Source organism: Ochotona curzoniae, unplaced genomic scaffold (genome assembly GCF_017591425.1).
Source record: "Ochotona curzoniae isolate NIBS_2020 unplaced genomic scaffold, NIBS_Ocur_1.0 contig_46, whole genome shotgun sequence".
NCBI classification, from domain to species: domain Eukaryota; kingdom Metazoa; phylum Chordata; class Mammalia; order Lagomorpha; family Ochotonidae; genus Ochotona; species Ochotona curzoniae.
Genome location: NW_024466340.1, coordinates 9,537,604 through 9,556,910, shown reverse-complemented (window position 1 = coordinate 9,556,910; position 19,307 = coordinate 9,537,604). Strand labels below are relative to the sequence as shown.

General features: G+C 50.5%; 1 protein-coding gene across 3 annotated transcripts in view; it reads left to right on the top strand.

Moving 5' to 3' along the window:
• GOLGA3 (golgin A3) overlaps positions 1 to 19,307 on the top strand; it is a 44,539-nt gene that overhangs the window by 15,158 nt on the left and 10,074 nt on the right. For all 3 annotated transcript variants that reach the window (XM_040987185.1, XM_040987184.1, XM_040987183.1), the window contains 13 exons: positions 192 to 847; positions 1,140 to 1,251; positions 3,551 to 3,857; positions 4,675 to 4,877; positions 6,414 to 6,551; positions 9,113 to 9,274; positions 10,530 to 10,898; positions 11,806 to 11,883; positions 12,520 to 12,783; positions 15,219 to 15,313; positions 15,993 to 16,209; positions 17,844 to 17,987; positions 18,599 to 18,796. In XM_040987185.1, coding sequence (XP_040843119.1) covers positions 192 to 847; positions 1,140 to 1,251; positions 3,551 to 3,857; positions 4,675 to 4,877; positions 6,414 to 6,551; positions 9,113 to 9,274; positions 10,530 to 10,898; positions 11,806 to 11,883; positions 12,520 to 12,783; positions 15,219 to 15,313; positions 15,993 to 16,209; positions 17,844 to 17,987; positions 18,599 to 18,796 — 2,943 coding nt within the window. The remainder of the gene's footprint in view (positions 1 to 191; positions 848 to 1,139; positions 1,252 to 3,550; positions 3,858 to 4,674; positions 4,878 to 6,413; positions 6,552 to 9,112; positions 9,275 to 10,529; positions 10,899 to 11,805; positions 11,884 to 12,519; positions 12,784 to 15,218; positions 15,314 to 15,992; positions 16,210 to 17,843; positions 17,988 to 18,598; positions 18,797 to 19,307) is intronic.

The window sequence follows — 19,307 nt, the reverse complement described above, 5'->3', positions numbered from 1 at the left end:
TTAGTACTACTTAGCTCTTGCTTTAATTCCACAGTCTCACATAAGGTGTGATTATTCCCATAAGCCCGTAAGCACTGAGCCCCGAGGGATTAGACGGGCTCATAGGCCCTGTGTAAAAGGGCTGGGGACGCAGCTTGTCAATTGTAAAGTATGTTTAAAATAATGTTTGTACTTTTTTGTTTGCTTTTTAGTCCAGTCAACCTTCAAAAATGAGGCTTTTTAGCACACTTGATCCTGAACTCATGTTAAACCCAGAAAACTTACCAAGAGCCAGTACCTTGGCTATGACAAAAGAATATTCCTTTCTGCGTACCAATGTCCCACGGGGACCGAAAGTGGGCAGCTTAGGGCTCCTGGCACATCCTAAGGAGAGAAAAAGTTCCAAAGCAAGCAAAATACGCTCTCTGGCTGATTACAGAGCTGAAGACTCTGATGCTGGGAGTCCTGTTGGCAGTCTCCCAGCCAGTGACTCCAACAGGGCCTCCCTAAGACCTAGCAGAAGTAGTGCAGTGGCCCTTGTGTCTGAGATCAGCCTGGCTCCTGACGCCGACGACCCTCTGGAGAATGCCTCCCTGACTGGGGACAGCGTGTCTGAGGCCGATGGCAACGAGAGTGACAGCTCTTCCTACAGCAGCACCTCTGCTCGCAGGACCCATGCCATCCTGGGAAGCCCGGCGGGCACTCAGAGAGCGTCCTATGTGATCAATGGACAGGAATTTGCTGCAGATGCCCTGGGCCACTTTCCTTCCATTAAGGATGTACTGCAGGCTGCTGCTGCTGAGCACCAAGACGAGGGTCAGGATGTCAATGGGGAGGTGCGGAGCCGGAGAGACAGCATATGCAGCAGGTAGGCAAGCCATGAAACTTCACTTTTCTTTGCTAATCAAAGTTTCCTCCGTTCACAGCCCTATTGTGTCGTAAGAAACAGATCTTGTCAGTGATTGCGCAGATGCTTGTGTGTGCTACAGCCATTGAGCATGTCCTGGCAAACTGACGCTGGCATTGCTGACTGTGTGGGCAGCAGCGCTCCCTGGTGGCAATGGTAGAAGCTTTCACTCTCTCCACTTCAGTGAGTGCAGAGGGAAAATGGTGCTCACCCTGGTTTCTCACCACCTGATTTTTATGCCTTTGTTCTCCAGTGTATCAATGGAAAGCTCAGTCGCTGGAACGCAGGATGAAATGTTGCAGGTTCTTAAAGAAAAAATGAGACTTGAAGGACAGCTGGAAGCTGTAACTCTGGAGGCTAGTCAGGTAATGGATATTTGATGTCTGAAAGAATGTGTGATTTCTCCTTGTTGGGTAAAGTTTTAAAGATGTTTTTACAAGTAAGCCATGCTGGCATTGCCAAGACTTCTGTATTCTTTCATGTTTGTCAGAAGAGAGCTTTGGCCTGGAGCAGTAGCGTAATGGTTAGGGTCCTTGCCTTGAACGCACCGGGATCCCATATAGGTGCCGGTTCTTATCCTGGCAGCTCCACTTCCCATCCAGCTCCCTGCTTGTGGCCTGGGAAAGCAGTCAAGGACGGCCCAACGCCTTGGGACCCTGCGCCCATGTGGGAGACCTGGAAGAAGTTCCTGGCTCCTGGCTTCAGATTGGCACAGGACTGGCCATTGTGCTCACTTGGGAGATGAATCATCGGATGGAGGATCTTCCTCTCTGTCTCTCCTCCTCTCTGTACATCTGCCTTTCCAATAAAATAAAATAAATCTTTAAAAAATATATATATAGATAGATAGATAGATAGATAGATAGATAGATAAAATGTCTCTGGAGGGCATCCCCTCTTTAAAAGAAGAAGAAGAAGAGAGCTGTCCTCAGGTGTGACTTAAGATGCCGGTTAGACTGCCGCTTGTGACCCGGCTCCTGCTAATGGCCTGGACTGGTAGTGGAAGACGTGCAAGTACGTGGGCCTCTGCCACTCTTATCAGAGACCTGGGTGCAATTTCTACTCCTGGCTTTGGCCTGGCCCATACCTGAATCTTGTGGCCATTTGGAGAGTGAGTCAGCTCTCTCACTCTGCCTTTCTCTGCCTTTGAAATAAACAAAAAGATTTACTTTCATTTGAAAGGCAGAATTATAGGGAGAAGGAGAGACAGAGATCTTGATAGTTCACTCCTCAAATGGCTGTAACAGCCAAATGTGGACCTGTTTGAAGCCAGGAGTTTCTTCTTTGTCTCCCGTGTAGATGCAGGGTTCCAAGGCTTTGGATGATCCTTTACTGCTTCCCAGGCCACAAGTAGGGAGCAGGATAGGAAGTAGAACAGCTGGGACAGCCTGTATGAGAAAATGGTACTTGTAGGCAGAGGAGTAGCCAATCATACCAGTACGCCAGGCCCAAACCATCCTTTTTCATGCACCAACACAGCCAACTCTCAGCCCAGATCAACACAAGGTAGACCTTGGGCAAGGTAAGAAGAGTGGCCCTCCACCCTGGACCCATCAAAAGCCCCATCTTAATGGGAGCCTCTGCAACTGGGTTCTCCTTGATCTTTTAAGAACTTTTTCTATCTGATTAGCATTTATCTGGAAAGTCATTTTACAGTTTTCATTCTTTCTTTGCTGTTTGGTTGTATACAGTGGGGTTGGTGGCAGTATCCAAAGTTAGAGGAAATGACTTGTGCTCCTGTGGAGAGTGAGGCAAGGCACACACACGTCCAAGGCTTGATGGGTGTGCGTTGTGGGGACGCAGGGAATAGGCATAACCACACACTGATGACACCACCCCGTGACGCTTGCCTTGACATCACTGAGGTTTCTACTATGTCTCTTCCTGGAAAGTTCCCTGGGTTAGTTTTGGTTGTCTGTGATTTCCACCGTCCCTGTTTTCTGGATCCTCACACTCCTGGGGTCACTGATTTGTACTGTGTGCATGCAAACCGCAGTCTGAGTTTACAGTTACTGGCACAGACTTTCTGGCATGCTTGCAGATATTAATGACACTGACTTAGTTTCTTTCTGTCTTTGCTCTTTTGGTTTATCATGTTGTCTGTCTCCAGGATGTTAGTTCTCCCTGAATGGGTGGGATTAGATTTTCACATGCACCGTCTGCACCTCCACCCTACCCCAGTAGACTTCAGGATGGGAAGAAAGTGCTGATAAGGCCTGTGCCCTGTGCTTATCATCAGTGTCGCTGGCCCCATTTCTTGGTTTTTCTTCCCCTCCCTGCTTGACTTAGTGAGAGGTGGGCTGCTTCTGAGTCCAGTGGTAGCCCTGGCTAGAGCTTCCCAGAACCTTTGATGTGATAACAGAAAGGTTTTCTACAGACGTCTACTACCTCAACCTGTCTGTTGTCCTTCCCAAGTGTGCACATGCATGTGTTCCAGTTCTGGATGCAGCATGAACACCTCCTGCCCCTTGGACCGATTTGAACAATCCCCTTCCTCTGGGTGGCTGCCACTGTGGGGGCAGAGTGGAGGTTGGGGAGCATAGTGTTTCAACTCCAGGCTCACTTGCCTGGCACCCTTCTTTGTCTCACTGGATGAGTCTTTTATGTTTTCTGGGTGGAAGGGACTTGCCATTCTGAAATTTGAATGTTTGGGAATCTTTTCAGGCGCTGAAAGAGAAGGCTGAGCTGCAGGCCCAGATGGCCGCCCTGAGCACAAGGCTGCAGGCGCAGGTGGAGCACAGTCGCAGCAGCCAGCTGAGGCAGGACTCGCTCAGTTCCCAAGTGGACACCTTGAAGCAGTCCTGCTGGGATCTGGAGCGGGCCATGGCTGACCTGCAGAACACTCTGGAAGCCAAAAATGCCAGTCTAGCATCCTCAAACAGTGACCTGCAGGTGGCAGAGGAGCAATACCAGAGACTCATGGCCAAAGTTGAGGACATGCAGAAGAACATCCTCAGTAAAGACAATACAGGTGAGGGTGCAGGTGTCCAGCCTTCCTGTTGACCCCCATGTGGGTCAGGTGGTGGTGACTGCTGAGCCATCAGGTCCATCTCTCTGGACCATTAAGTTAGTCTACTGTCAACACATGAGTGTGTGCTTTTCTGAAGTCAGTATGATCTTCAGCTGAAGTCTGTGGTGGGATGACTGAGGTCTTAGTAATCGATTCACCCTTGACTGTCAGAAGTGAACACTTCTGCTCATCCTGCCTTGCAAGTCTGGTGTTCCTGGAGCAGGACAGCTGCCTGCTTTTGCACAGAATTACTGCTTCCATTTTAAGTGTTTAGAAACACTGCCTACCTGTTCTCCCTGTGTTAAGTTTAGGGACATGGCCTAACCAGCTTCCTGTAGGACTGTACCAACGGACCCCCTGCACATGGTTCCTTGCCTCTCCAACTCCTCTCCATGCGAGAGTCAGCACTCGGGCATCAAGCAGGCAGTGAGGAGATTCTGGTTGGCCTGTTTAGAAGAACACTAGGGAGAGAGCCTCAAATTGGGGGTTGAGATGAAGGACCCAAGCCCACGGAGCAGAATCGGCCCAGGTCTGAAATGCCCTCAATTCATGTTTCTCCGATGATGCTTTCTCCTTCAGAGCTCCAGCTGCCAGAGCTTTTGGAGGGCTGTGGTACTGTCACCAGGACCTTGGCTCTCTCTGTGGTTCTGTGTGCACCAGTGCCGTGTTTGTGTGACGTTCGGAGTCTGGAAACAAGTGTGTCTCTGGCCCTCTGCAGAGCTGTAGCTCTCCCACCAGAGGCTGCTGATCTAAGCTGGATATACTTGCTCACTTTTAGTGCATGACCTCCGGCAGCAGATGACGGCCCTGCAGAGCCAGCTCCAGCAGGTACAGCTGGAACGTACAACCCTGACCAGCAAGCTGAAGGCCTCCCAGGCTGAAATCTCATCCCTGCAGAATGTCCGGCAATGGTATCAGCAGCAGCTTGCTCTGGCTCAGGAGGCCCGGGTCAGGCTGCAGGGAGAGATGGCCCACATCCAGGTATGACTGCAGGGGCCCCTTTCAGGGGAGACACAGCATCTGATTTGATCACTGTTCACATGTACAGGTAGAACAGGGCTTCTGTGCTGTAGTAAAGAGAATTTTCCACTTTTACATGTTATAAATGGTGTAAAAATCTGCTAGCCACTCAAGTACCCTGCATTGTCCCATGCAGGAATCTCCCTCCTTGGCCTTTGCGCACCGGGTTACATCCCTTCTGCTTGAGTTTTTGTAATTGTGTGAAGTGGACGACATCTGACAGGTCCCATTTCTCCACTCATGGGTGACTTGTTGTTTGGCTTTGGTGCTCCAGCCCTTATGTGTGTGGGCCTCAAGACCCATCCCAGGCCTTCCCTACTCTGGATCTAACAGCTCGTAGCAGACCTTCTCTCACACCTTCCTCTGTGCGTTTGCAAAGACTCTCAGGCACATGGAATGATCCAGTCCTTTTCATGTACTCTTTCTAACAACCTGTAGACAAGCTTTCTTGGCCCTCTTGTGTGTTTGGTAAGTGGCTGCACAACCCTTGTTAGCTTCTGATGGTGGGAGTGGGAGTTGTGGGTCAGCAGGAGTGTGATATATGCTGGTGCCTCTGCTGCAGCAGCCTCCAGGGCAGTTGGGAGAATACTCCTTGCTCATCCCCTGGATGTGTTGGGGATGAGGATGGTGAAAAGCGTCTTCAGTTGCAGCCCTTGGGAAATAAAGCTGTGGGTGTCCTGCATCAGATAGCAGGGCTCAGTATGAGTTGCAATGAGTGGCAGGTTGAGAATCACAGTTGCATTTTCCAAAAGTCTTTGGAAGCCAGATTCCACATTCCTTCATTACGGATTATGGCACATTTTCTATACCTGAATCTTTCTGGTTTCATGAGCATTTCAGAGGGAAAGGTGCAAGGCATTCTTTGTTTTTTCACTTGTGTTGAAACAGCTCAGCCAGAGCCACCTTCCCTGTCCTATGCCTGAAACCTGCAGCTCTGTCCCATGTGGGCACCTTGACAGGTGGGGTGCCTTCAGTGGATGATCAGCACAGACCCATGTGCTGTGGCACTTTGCAGGACTTGCTTCTCTTTGCTGCCCCTTACAGCCTGGGTCTGTGGCGCCAGGCTCCTTGTTCCTGAGCAGACAGTTGGTATCCATGGCCATTGTTGGGTATCGGATGGAGGCATGGGCCCTGATGCATGCCTTCTGGCCTTGGTCAGTGCAGAAATGGCCCCCACCTTTGGGACTCAGAGGCATACCTTTGTTGAGGACGTTTGCATAGACCCCTTCACAGACTAAAGTTTCAGGTGCGGAGACTACTGGTTTCTGGGATCCTCTTGGAAACCAGACGGTCTGAGTCTGGAAGTCTGGAGCTAGACTTACCTGCAGTGTGGTCTCTGGGAGTAAGTCCTAGGCAGGAGTGTGGCAGGCAGAGGTGTTTCCTGTCTTGCACAGAGCAGCCAGCTGCTGTCACTGGTCTGAGACCCTCACCCTGGTGGTCTGCATGTCTTGCTTGAGGTTGAGCAGACTTGGACTTCATTGTGCAGTTTCCTTGCAGGTTGGACAGATGACCCAGGCAGGTCTCCTGGAGCACCTGAAGCTTGAGAATGTGTCCCTGTCACACCGGCTGGCAGACACACAGCAGAGGTCCATCAAGGAAAAGGAGCGTGTGGCTGCCCAGCTTCAGAGCATCGAGGTGAGGGCTGCTGCTGGAGCAGCAGCCGATGATATTGATCCATCATTGGACACTTTAGTCATTAATGTGATAAGTATACATAAGCACAGCATAAATGTATCGTTTGGATCTTAGTGTTTTTATGCATTATGTGTTTGCATACACACAGGAAGGAATTGTTGCTGTCTGGGATACTTGTCTCCCATCTCAGGGGGCCTGGGTTTGAGTCCCGGCTCATTCCTGCTAACGTGTCCCTGGGAGGCCACAGTGTGGTGCAAGTACTTGGATCCTCACCACTCACTTGAGGGACCCAGATTCAGTTTCAGACTCTTGGCTTTTGCCTGACCCACCCCAAACTGTTGCAGACATTTGAGGAGTGAACCAGAGGGAAAAGGGCCCTGCCTGTTTCTTTGCCTTATAAATAAATTTTAAAATTTAGAGGAAGAATTCACCATGATTTGAATGAGTAAAAATGAAGTTCCTGTAAAAATGAAGTCATCTCTAAATTTTGTAGTTAAGATGCCTGTGACCTGTATTTGAGGGCCTCAGTTTTAGTGCCGTTCCATCTTCCTCCTGATACGCATCTTGGAAGGCAGTGATGATGGCTGAAGTGCTTGGGTCCCTGCCATACACATGCAAGCCCCAGTCTGAGTCCCAGCTTCTGGTTCTAAGAAGGCCTCAGCCCTTAACAGGCAGTGGGGCGGGAGCCACTGTATGACAGCTCATGTGCATGTGTTCTCTCAAATGAGTAAGCTAAAAGTTCTTTAATTTAAGCTTTAGTGCAGAAAAGAGGTTTTTGTTTATGGGTTTGAGTTACATATGGACTGAAGGAAAGACAAAGAGAGAGTTTCTATCTGCTGGTTCACTTCTCAGATGGCCATAGTGACCGATCAAAGCCAGGGTCTAGGAGCTTCTCCCATGTGGGTGTTGGGACCGAAGCACTGGGAATATCTTCCTCTGCTTTTCCCATACTACCAGCAGGGAGATGGCTCAGAAGTGGAGTGGTGCCTGTGGAATTGTATCGTAAAATAAAAAATTAAAATTAAAGTGTAAGAAAAAAAGTGGAGCAAACTAGTGGTACCTGAATCCTAGGTAGTGGTTTGTGCACTGTGCCACAACTCCAGTTCCTAGAACAATTTTGAAATTTGTGCCTTGTTTTATCATAACATTCATCACCGTTTTAAAGGCTTTCCTATATACTAATGTATATTTTTGAGTGTACATTTTGTGTTTTTACAGACTTCATGTAAAATTTTACTTTTTAAGTGTGTCTAACACATTAGCTGTGTTCTGCACAGCTTCCACTGGTAGCTGCTTAAAGGTTTGGGATTGCATCCCAAATGTCTCCGATACCTGGGATGACTGTGAACTCTTATTTACTCAGTCGTGCCTCTAGCCTGGGGCCCTGTGGTACTGGGCACGGGGGCGGGGGAAGGGACAGGGAAGGGGCCATCAAGTAACTGTTCCACAATCCACTGGGTTGCCCCGCTCACATTGCCGAGTCTGTTATTGCCCCAGCTTCCTCGGGGGGGCTTCCGTACTAGCAGCAGACTCAGCAGCTTTCACCTGAACCCAGAGATTCCCCTGACTTCCTTACAAAGATTGAGAGATATAGATAGACTGACAGAGAGTTCTTCCACCCACTGGTTTCCTCTCCACATGCCTGCTGCAGCCCAGGCTGGGCCAAGTCTCAGCCAGGAAGCCAGAACTCCATTGCCATCTCCCACATGGGTGAATTCATGGCTGGCACCCAGACTGTGCATTGGCAGTGAGCTAGATGAGAAGTGGAGCTCAAGTCTGAACCCTGGCACTCAGATATGAGGATGTCCCCTGTGGAGTGGTGAGCACTGCCCTAACTACCCACGCCTGGGCTGTTCTGTAGGTAGCTGTGAGACTCGGTGATTTCTCAACTTTTCTGAGCCTCATTCTCTTTTATAAAACAGGAATAGTGGTGCCCACTTAATAACCCTGCTGGGAAAAGCCAACAGGTATAAAGCACCCAAGCAGGGTTTAAGGTGGTTGGTGTGGCTGAGGCTCTTGAGGACAGTTGTGTCCCAGGGAAAGCTGGGTTTCTCGACTCCTTGCTCTGACTCTGCTCTTTTTCTGTCTAACTTGCAGGATGATAGAGTCATTCCTGTCAGTTCTAGTGCTTCAGGGCTCCGGTAATACACTTGGGAAAATGTTAGATTGTAATTTTTCTTTTCCTTGAGAAGTATGCCCAGATGTTAGCTTGTAATCATGTGCTTAACACTTCAGAAATAGTGTCTGTCCCTGTAGTTCCTTGCCTTCCTTCTGGTTTGCTAAGTGATGTGCCCAGCCTGAGGGATGTGCTACCAGCATCACTTACCTCTAGATCTCAGTGTCTGTCTGCTCTCCTGGGTCAAGCCTGGCAGTCTGCAGAGTGGAGGACCATGCCTGGGCAGCCAAGGAGTCCCAGGTGCCCTGACCCCTGCTTCATGGCCCTCAAGGCTCAGCTTTCCTCATTTGTAGTTTGTGGAGAGAGTGGTGATACAAACCCATGGCATCTTGCTGAAGGTAATAGTTTTTTTCTGCTTTTTAAATTCACTGTTTCCTGGGCCTAGGCTGATCTGCTGGACCAGGAGGCAGCCTTTGTGCAGATCCAGGAGGCCAAGACAATGGTGGAGGAGGATCTCCAGAGAAGGCTGGAAGAGTTTGAAGACGAGCGGGAGCAGCTGCAGAAGGCAGCAGATGCCGCAGCTTCCTTGGAACAGCAGTTGGAGCAGGCAAGTGTCCACCACCACTGGCTTGGAGGTCACCTGCAAAACAACCTGCCTGTCCAGGCCTGGCCTGAGAGGCTCCGAGCTATACACAAATGGCTCTGGGGTCTTCTCGTGTCAGGCCCCATTGCCATGGGTATGTGTGGAGTTGTCTGTGGGTTTTGCTCCAAGAGTCACCTTTACCAGGTCTGGGATTTGTGCAAATCTGCATGATCACACTGTTGGTATTCTCCAGAATTTTGTAAAAGGGACTCCAGTGCCCAGTGTAATTATTTAACTTGAATGGGGGTCCAGCTTTGTTAAGCCTTTGGCTACAGTGATAGCATCACCTATGGGTGCCAATTTGAGTCCTGGCTGTTCTACTTCCAGTCCAGCTTATGGTCTTGGAAAGCAGCAGAGGATGACCCAAGTCCTTGGGCCCCTGCACCCAGGTGGGAGACTTAGAATGAAACTCCTGGTTCTTGCTTAAATAAATAATAATTTTTTAAAGACTTATTTATTTTTATTGAAAAGGCAGATATGCAGAGAGAAGGAGACACAGAGAGGAGGATCTTCTGTCCGTGATTCACTCCACAAGTGTTTGTAAGTGGCTGGAACTGAGCCAATTTGAAGCCAGGAGCCTGGAACTTCTTCCAGTTCTCCCACAATGGCGCAGGGTCCCAATGCTTTGGGCCATCCTTGACTGCATTCCCAGGTCACAGGCAGGAAGATGGATGGGAAGTGAACCGCCAGGACATGAGCCGACACCCATTTTAGGATCCCGGTGTGTGCAAGGCAAGGACTTTAGCTGCTAGGCCACGCCACCAGGCCCTAAATAAATACTTTTTTTTTTAAGATTTATTTATTTTTATTGGAAAGTCAGATATACAGAGAGGAGAAGAGACAGAGAGGAAGATCTTCCGTCCAATGTTTCACTCCCCAAGTGAGCGCAATGGCCGATGCTATGCCGATCCAAAGCCAGGAGCCAGGAATTTCTTCTGGGTATCCCACACAGGTGCAGGGTCCCAAGGTGTTGGGCCGTCCTCGACTGCTGTCTCAGGCCACAAGCAGGGAGCTGGATGGGAAGTGGAGCTGCTGGGATACGAACCGGCGCCCATATGGGATCCCGGCGTGTTCAAGACGAGGACTTTAGCTGCTAGGCCATGCCACCGGGCCCTAAATAAATAATCTTACAAACAAAAAAACCTTAATGGAGTGCAAGGGTTCAAGTTCTTGTAGCAGGGTCAGGAGCAGCCATATTGAATTTATGTGCTTTTTCCAGGTGAAGTTGACGTTGCAACAACGAGACCAGCAGCTGGAGGCTTTGCAACAGGAGCACCTGGCTGTGATGCAGCAACTCACTTCCACACAGGAGGCCTTACAGGCCAAGGAGCAATCCCTGGGGGACCTGCAGACTCATTATGAGGAGCTGCAGGCCAGGCTGGAAGAGCTGCAAGGAGAGGCCACCTCCAAGGAGGACACAATCCGCTTCCTACAAAATGAAAAGATTGTCTTAGAGGTAGCCCTGCAAGCAGCCAAGAGCAGCATGGAGGAATTTGACCAAGGAGCAAAACGCTTGGAAGAAGGCACTGAAGGAACATCAGAAATTCTAGAACACTTAAGACAAGAACTAGCCATCAAGTCCAGTCAGGTAATGCTGTCATCTTGTTACACTTCAGAGCCATGTGTGCCACAGCCATGCTGCCCTGTCTGTAGTTGGCCGTTTTGTACTTGCAGGTGACTACAGAGGAGTGCCTTCAGGGCAGGGATGGGTGAGACCAACCACTGCTGCTGTGGCCCTGCCTTGGTCAGTGGGTGTGGAGAGATCCTGAGTGGGGCAGATTTTGTTGGGCATATTTGAAAGAATTATTTCAAAAAACCCTGTGTGTCCACTCACGGTGCAGAGCTTGATTTAGGAGGAGCTTCAGAGACTCACCTTTGCTTGTGCTGCGTGCATGTGGCTCCGGCTGAGCCTACTGGCAGCCCAGGCCTGGTGTGAGACACATGAGGCAGGCAGGGAGGACCCCACCGCTGATCACACCTCACACCCCTAGAGGTCCCGGTGCTGTGAGCCTAGCAGCAAGTCACAGCTGGGGAAAACTAGAATGTTCATGGCATGAGATGGTTTTCAGGTAGGCAAACACTAAAAATTGGAGTCACAATTGCTGAAGAAGGACGTGGAGGAAGTAAAGTTTGTACTGTGACTGATTCTGTCTCAGTCCCACTCCTGAGGAACTCACAGATCTATTTTCCCTTTGGGAAAGTAAAGTAAAAGGAAGCTGTGTTTCCTTACCAACTCTGACCAGCCATGCCCTGCTGCTGCTGTGCTGCTCTGCTGGGACATTGCTTCAGTAAGCGGTTACTGATGAGTCTGAAACTTGAAAAGGCTAAGTGTGAGCAGAGAGCAGGCCCTGTTGCTGTCTGAGTGACTCCAGGGGCCATGGCACATAGCATATGCAGCCTTCTTCCTTGCGGTCCTGACCTGGGAAAGCTCTGAGGAACAGCCTCAGGGCACAGATTTCTCTGCAGCCCTCAGTGTGACATCTGTGACCCCACAGGTGGAGCACATGCAGCAAGAGACTGCGGCTGTGAAAAAGCAGATGCAGAAGATAAAAGAACAGTTTCTTCAGCAAAAGGTACTTGTGGAGCTTTCTTCCCATGAGGCTTGGTGGTGGGGTAGGGAGGAAATCCCACAGAAGCCAAGAGAGCCACACTTGCTCCCTGATTCTAAGATTCTCTCTGAAGTCAGGGTGCAATTCCAAGCATGGTAGCATCTTATCCCCATAGATGTGTGTGGTGCAGTACCCATCAGGACCATACTGTCACTCTGGAGAGCAGTGGGTCTGGTGCATTGTCATTACTATGCAGGACCCAGGTTTGGAACAACCCTGATCAGTGCAGGAGGTGTTTGTCAGGGAGCCAGTTTCTCTGTGGAGGAGTGGTTAGACCACCTGTCCCTGCAAGGCCTTGGGACTGTGAGAAGATAGTAGTAAGAGTAGTAAGAGTGGAGATACAGGCCACGAAGGTTTCTTCGTGTCAGGCCAAGCATTGCCACCAGAGGGGGAGGGAGTGGCCTCCTCAGAGCCCATCAGGTATCTTGGAGGGAGGTGCATTGTCTCCACACCATTCAGTGGGTCCAGGCTTACTGCTGCCTCAGGATGAAGCATGCTATTCACTGGCATGTGTGATCACACATCCTTGTTTTAAGCCAGCTTGACCCCTGGGCAGGACCAAACTTGGACCTAACTAGGATTTTCTGTCTTGCTTGGCAGGTGATGGTGGAGGCCTACCGGCGGGATTCAACTTCCAAAGACCAGCTCATCAGTGAACTGAAAGCCACCAGGAAAAGGCTGGACTCAGAGATGCAGGAACTAAGGCGAGACTTGATTAAAGCACAAGGGGAGAAGAGGGCTGTTGAGGGGGAGCAGGCACGCTTGCAGAAGGAAGTGTCTCAGGTCCACCAGCAGATGGCCGACCTGGAGATGCAGCTGCAGTCAGCGCAGACGGAGCGAGATGCGATGGAGACACAGCTACAGGCATGCAGGGCACAGGGGTTCTGTGGGACTGGGTGGGCATGGTGGAAAGACACCTTTTTAAAGATTGATCTTTGAAAGGCAGTGTTATAGTAAGTGGTAAAGAGAAACAGATAGATGGTTCATCCTGTAGTTCACTCCCCAAATGGCCACAATGGCTGGAGCTGAACTAGTCTGAAACCAGTAGCAAAGGAGCTTCTTCTGGGTCTTCCACATGGATGTAGTGGCCCAAGTACTTGAGCCATTCTCTACTGCTTTCCCAGGTGCATTAGCAGGGAGTTAGATTGGAAGTGGAGTAGCCAGGACTTATGCCAATGCCCACATAGGATGCTGGTGCCACAGGTAGCAGCTTCAGTTGTTGCACTGCTCCGTCAACCCCAAAGAGACACATTTTTTAAAAAAAAGATGTATTTAGTTTTTTATTGGAAAGTCAGATTTACAGAGAAAAGGAGAGAAAAAAATCTTCTATCCAGAGCTGAGGTGATCCAAAGCTAAGAGCTTCTTCCATCTCTCCCACACGAGTGCTGGGTCCCAAGGCCTTGGGTGGTACTCTACTGCTTTCCCAGGCCACGAGGATGGAGCTGGAAGGGAAGTGAAGTAGTTGGGATATGAACTGGCACCCTTATGGGATCCCAGTGCTTGCAAGGTAAAGAACTTAACCACTAGGCTACTGTGCATGGCCTTAGGGCAACCCTTTTTTATTTTAAGATTTATTTATTTTTATTGAAAAGACAGATATACAGAGAGGAGGAGCGACAGAGAGGAAGGTCTTCTGTCTGATGGTTCACTCCCCAAATGGCTACAGTGGCCGGAGCTGAGCCAATCCAAAGCCCGGAGCCAGGAACTTCCTTCATGTCTCCCATGTGGGTGCAGGGTCCCTTTGGGCCATCCTCAACTGCATTCCCAGGCCACAAGCAGGGAGTTGGATGGGAAACAGGGCCACCAGGATTAGAACCATTTGGGATCCCATATGGGATCCACAGTGCGTTCAAGGTGAGGACCTTAACCATTACACTATCACGCCGGGCCCCCTGGGCAACACTTTTAAAGGGCAGCCTAGGAGAACAGCCTCTTGGCACTTAGGTTCCAGAAGGCAGGTAGGCCAGTCCAGGTGATGTTGTCATGTGCCAAGAAACAGATGCTGTCTCCTTAGGACAGGCTCTAGAGAGCTAGTCAGCATTTGGGTTGAGAGCCCTGTAGAGAGCCAGTGTGCAGGGGCTTGGGACACACACTTACCAACCATTTCTCTGGGACTCACACTGCAAGTAGTAGTGGCTGATAAGGTTTCAGATTTCTTCCTCTTTTTTTTTTTTAAGATTTATTTATTTATTGGAAAGTCAGATATATAGAGAGGAGGAGAGACAGAGAGGAAGATCTTCCGTCCAATGATTCACTCTTCAAGTGAGCGCAACGGCTGATGCTATGCTGATCCGAAGCCAGGATCCAGGAACTTCTTCCGGGTCTCCCACATGGGCGCAGGGTCCCAAGGCGTTTGGCTGTCCTCGACTGCTTTCCCAGGCCACAAGCAGGGAGCTGGATGGGAGGTGAAGCTGTTGGGATTGGAACTGGCACCTATATGGGATCCCGGTGCATTCAAGGGAAGGAATTTAGCCGCTAGGCCACGCCGCCGGGGGGGGCCCCCCCCTTTTTTTTTTAGATTGATTAATTGAGAGGGACAAGAAAACAGATAATTCCATCCACTGATCCATTCTCCAAATGCTGCAGCGGACAGGGCTGGGAGCTACAGGCCCCAGCCTGGTCTCACACATGGGCAGCAGAGTCCAGGTACCAGGGTCATCACGGTTGTCATGGCTGGGCCAAGATAAGGTGCCTGAGAAGAGTCAGGCTGTGTATCAGACCCATAGAGAAGCTGGTGTTGAAATGGGTGGTGTACTGCAGGCAGTAGTTTAACCTGTGGTGCTCCAAGCATAATTCTTGAATATGCCTCCTCCCACAGAACTGAGCCTGCCCCATCCTGTTGCTTTGTCCCCAGCCTCCCAGCACTGCCTGCCTGCTGCTTCACACAGCCAGCCCAGTCTCACTTTCCGCACCTGTTCCCTTCCATTACCCAGTTTACAGGCCCTCAGAGAAAGGACCCCACACCCCCTTCCTGGCCAATGTGGGTGTTTTGGGAGTGAGCCAACAGATGGAAGATCAATCTCTGTCTCTCTGTAATCTGCATTTCAAAAAGAAGAAGAAATCCTGTCCATGCTGTGGTAGTATCGCTGCAGCCACACTGAGGGAGCAGAAAGGCTGGGAGGAAGGCGGTGGGCGGGTCAAGAGGCCCTCCCCACAGCCGCAGTCAGGGAGGACACAGCCATCAGAAGCACTTTTGACTTCTGTTTGCAAGGCTACCATCACGGTCAAGATTATCCTGCGAGTATGCATGGCAGCCTTGACACCATGTGCACTTCTGACAGCCCTCTCTCCATTTGAAGTCCCTGCAGCTGGATAGTGAGCGCATGACGGCACTTTCAGAGGCCAACGAGGCACTACAGAAGCAGGTGGAAGAGCTGCAGCAGGAAGCCCAGAAGTAAGTGCCAGGACACCCTCAGCAGGAAGTGGTGGGCCTTGCCCTGAGAGATGATCCCAGTTTACAGGGCGATTTACTGAGCACCCCTTAATAGAAGCAATCCTTTTGTATTTTCATTCATGTTTTTGTGCTGCCCGCTTGAGGCAACATCCTTCCCCTCCCAGTTATCTCTCCACATGCAATCATGTTTATGTAGACACAAGCAAACAGCCTTCCGCTGCATTCACCTGTGGATGCAGAACACTTCTGGGGCCTTCTACCCCAGTGCCACATCTTGTGCCATGCTGCTGTTGTTACTGGAATGTGTTAGGGCTTTTGCTGGCAGTCAGGAAGAGTGCTGGACACACCTCTCTCTGGCTGCAGTGGCCACTTTCTCCACCTTCCCAGGCTCAGATGGTGTTGGAAATGACTGACACTCAGAACTCTTGCCCCTTGCCGCGGAGTCACACCTGACGGGATCAGCTGTACCCTTTGCAGCAGCTCGGGAGGACCTGTGCATGCTCACCCACATTTCCCAGAGAGCAGTCAGAGACGAGGCAGGGGAGTGGGTTATTGAGCTGCGGCAGCCCTCACTGTGAAGCACTCTGCCATCTCTCCAGTGCTGCCCAGCAGGCTGCCAGGGAGTCCTGGCACTGGTTAGTGCCACTGCCAAGGCCTCTGTCTCCCCATGTCACCTCAGGGCCATCACAGAGCAGAAGCAAAAGATGAAGCGACTGGGCTCAGACCTGACCAGTGCCCAGAAGGAGATGAAGACGAAGCACAAGGCATATGAGAACGCCGTGAGCATCCTCAGCCGCCGCTTGCAGGAGGCACTCACTGCCAAAGAGGCCGCAGACGCAGAGCTGAGCCAGCTCAGGGCCCAGAGCACCGTGGGTGGCAGCGACCCCACGCTACATGTAGGTAAACACCTCTGTCACCATCAGAGGCAGGAGATTTGGCATCGGGAAAGGGCATCTCTCAGGAGTTTCTCCCAGAAACTCTGTAAGAGGATTGACGAGAATGGTGGGAGGTATTTAGGGGATATTCCTGTAAAACCCTGCCTAGTGTCATTGTGAGCCAGTGTTTGTGTGTAGTTTCCCACTCAGCTGCCACCGTCATGGGTAAGCCTGGCTGGTCTTCTCGTGTCCCCCCAGTGTCTCAGGAGGTAATGCTGGGAGGGGAAGGATCCAGAGGGGTCAGGTCAGTGCTGAGTAGAGCCCAGAAGAACTGCTGGATGAAGTGATGTTTGAGGTGATCTAGAACAAATGGGGTATGTGAGGGCGAGGGGCGCTCTGAAAGGCAGAGCAGACCTACCTGCAGGGCTGGAGGGCTGGGGGCTGGTAGGCAGGAGGAAGGAGTTTAAACTTGTGATGGCATATGGAGAGCCACCTGGGGATGGCCCTGTGAGCGTTTCTGTTCAGAGGCCATGGGTGAAAATGGGGAATGGATGAGGATGAGCTGAAGGTAGGGACAGTGAGTTCAGATGGCTCTGCCACAGCCGTGTTTGTGTTTACCTCACAGCTAAGTTGAGTGGCAGATTGTGAGAGGCTGTTCTGATAATAGTGTGGGACAGTTAAGGAGGAATCTGGGGTCAGGACCACTGTAGGACACGCGAGGGCTGAAGCAGCTATAAATGTCCAGCTTCAGGAAGGGAGAAATGACTGACTTCCTGCTTCCCCGCCTCACCCCAGGGCTGCTCTTCTTGCTCTGCATGCTGTGACACATGGAGCTGACTTCTTCCCAATTATTTTTCAGAGAAAGCAATTAGACTGAGTCCTGAGTACGTGCCCTGTCCCAGTGGCCAGCCTCTCTAGCTCTAGGTGGGCTCCTGGGTTCCCTACATTCTCACCTTTTCCCTTGAGCTTCATGAGGAAGTGTAAAGATTGTCCTTGCAAATTCATTTGCACTCTCCAATTTGCCTCATTTTACCTCGTGTAACTGGAAGGAGACTGTATCATAATATGGTATTTGGACACATCACATCAAGGTCTCCCCCTGCTTACTTACATACATTTTTGGAGACATGCTGCATTGCCCTCCTCTTCCTTTGCTGATGTGTAAGGGTGAGGGTGTCAGATGCTTTTGAACCCTGCGTTGTCCTGCTCAGCTGGGAGCTGTGGCTGATACCCATTTCTGGGCTGTCTGACATCCATCTAGAAGTGGTGGCCTTAGTGGCTCACCGTGCTGGTCTTTAGTAAGGTCAGGCTGAAATAATGTGGATGATGAGTGTTGTGGATCTTTGGAATGTGCTTTGATCAGGGCCTGGTTCTGTTGGGCAGCATGTGTGGTGTTTGTGTTGCCGAGTGCTGGTGTTTCTCCATACGTGGGCATTTGTGTAGGTCAGATTTCTCTGTGTTACTAAAGCATTTAACTAAGAAACCTGGTTTCTTTTTTTTGTCCTCATGCTGTTCTGTAGCTGTGTGCATTGAGGTTACTTTGTTCAAATCTTTCAAGGTGGGACATGCTGTGAGAATGGCTTTACACCTGTCAGTGCATGGGAGGCAAGGAGGTAGGGACCATGACCAAACATACTGTGTATTCTGGTTGTTAGGAAAGGATCCAGGCCCTTGAGGTAGAACTGCAGAGTGTGAGCCACAGCAAGCTGCTGCTGGAGAAGGAGCTGCAGGAGGTGATTGCCACAACCAGCCAAGAGCTGGAAGAGTCCCGGGAGAAGGCACTAGAGCTGGAGGACGAGGTAAGGCTGCATGACGATCGCGGCTGTGGAGCCCATGGAGAGTTTGTGTCGGCTTTGGAGCAGCATGCTCTGGTCCCTGCATATGAGTGAGGCTAATCTAGCCTTTCCAGTGGGATGCCCATGCGTATGCATAATGATGACTCTTCTCCCCGTTAAAGTGCTTTGGTTTCAGGTGATAAGCCGAACTCAAACCTTTCAGAGAGCTCAAAACTCACAGGTCCAGAGACAGTTCAGTTCCACCTTCAGACAGGCCCAGCTACAGCCCAGTGCTGTCTGCAAGGGCTCTTGCCATCTTTCCCTGCCCAGCCACTCCATCAGGGTCCCAAGGACTGCATGTGTCACTCACCCATCCTGTCACTTCCTGCAGTCAGTTCCCTGCCCACACCCTGCTATAGCCTTGCCTAGCCTGTCCTGGGCCAAGGCTCAGCACATGGTCCCCTAAGAAGGTGAGGCCGCAGACCAGGACATGAAGGAGAGGAAGAGGCTTGGGAAAACAGGACCCTTGACCTTCCACCTTTTGGGTGGAAAAGAAGGACAGTTTATATGTTAGCATTAATCATGTCATTCTTTATGCAGAACCTGTGATGTCACAGTAATTTTGTGTGTTTCAGCTTCAGGAATCCAGAGGCTTTAGGAGGAAGATAAAGCGCCTTGAGGAGTCCAATAAGAAGCTGGCCCTTGAGTTAGAGCATGAGAGAGGAAAGCTTACAGGTCTCGGACAGTCTAATGCAGCTCTGCGGGAACACAACAGCATCTTGGAGACAGCGTTAGCCAAGAGGGAGGCAGACCTAGTCCAGCTGAATCTTCAGGTATTGGGCTCGTGTGTGTCTTACCTGTACTTGATCATGAGAAGCACCTGCAAAGAAAGTAGAATATCTCCTTGTTTCATGTTGAAAAGACAGCTAAAATTTTTTTTTAGTTTAAAGCTTTTATTTATTTGAAGGGCAGAAAGAGAAAGAAAGAGCTCTCACATCTGATCGCTTACTTGCCAGATCTCCGCAACAGCTAAAGCTGGGTCAAGCCAAAGCCGAGAGCCAACATGGGGCAACAGTGATTCAGGTGCTTCCCAGGGTGGGCATTATCAGGACTGAACCAAGACTGCAGCACAGGATGCAGGCATCCCATGTCATGTCTGAGTCACTGTGCCTCAACTCTCACCCTGTAATCCTGATTTTGAGACCCAGGGACAAGCTTAGAAAATCTGGTTAGTTGTCAAGCCTGGCCAGCCAGGTTAAGCGGGGTAGACTGTATAAGTGGTGCTCTATTCCAGCTTCCCCCGGTGGTGTGGGTGGGATAATCTTGTAGTTCTGGCAAGGCCCA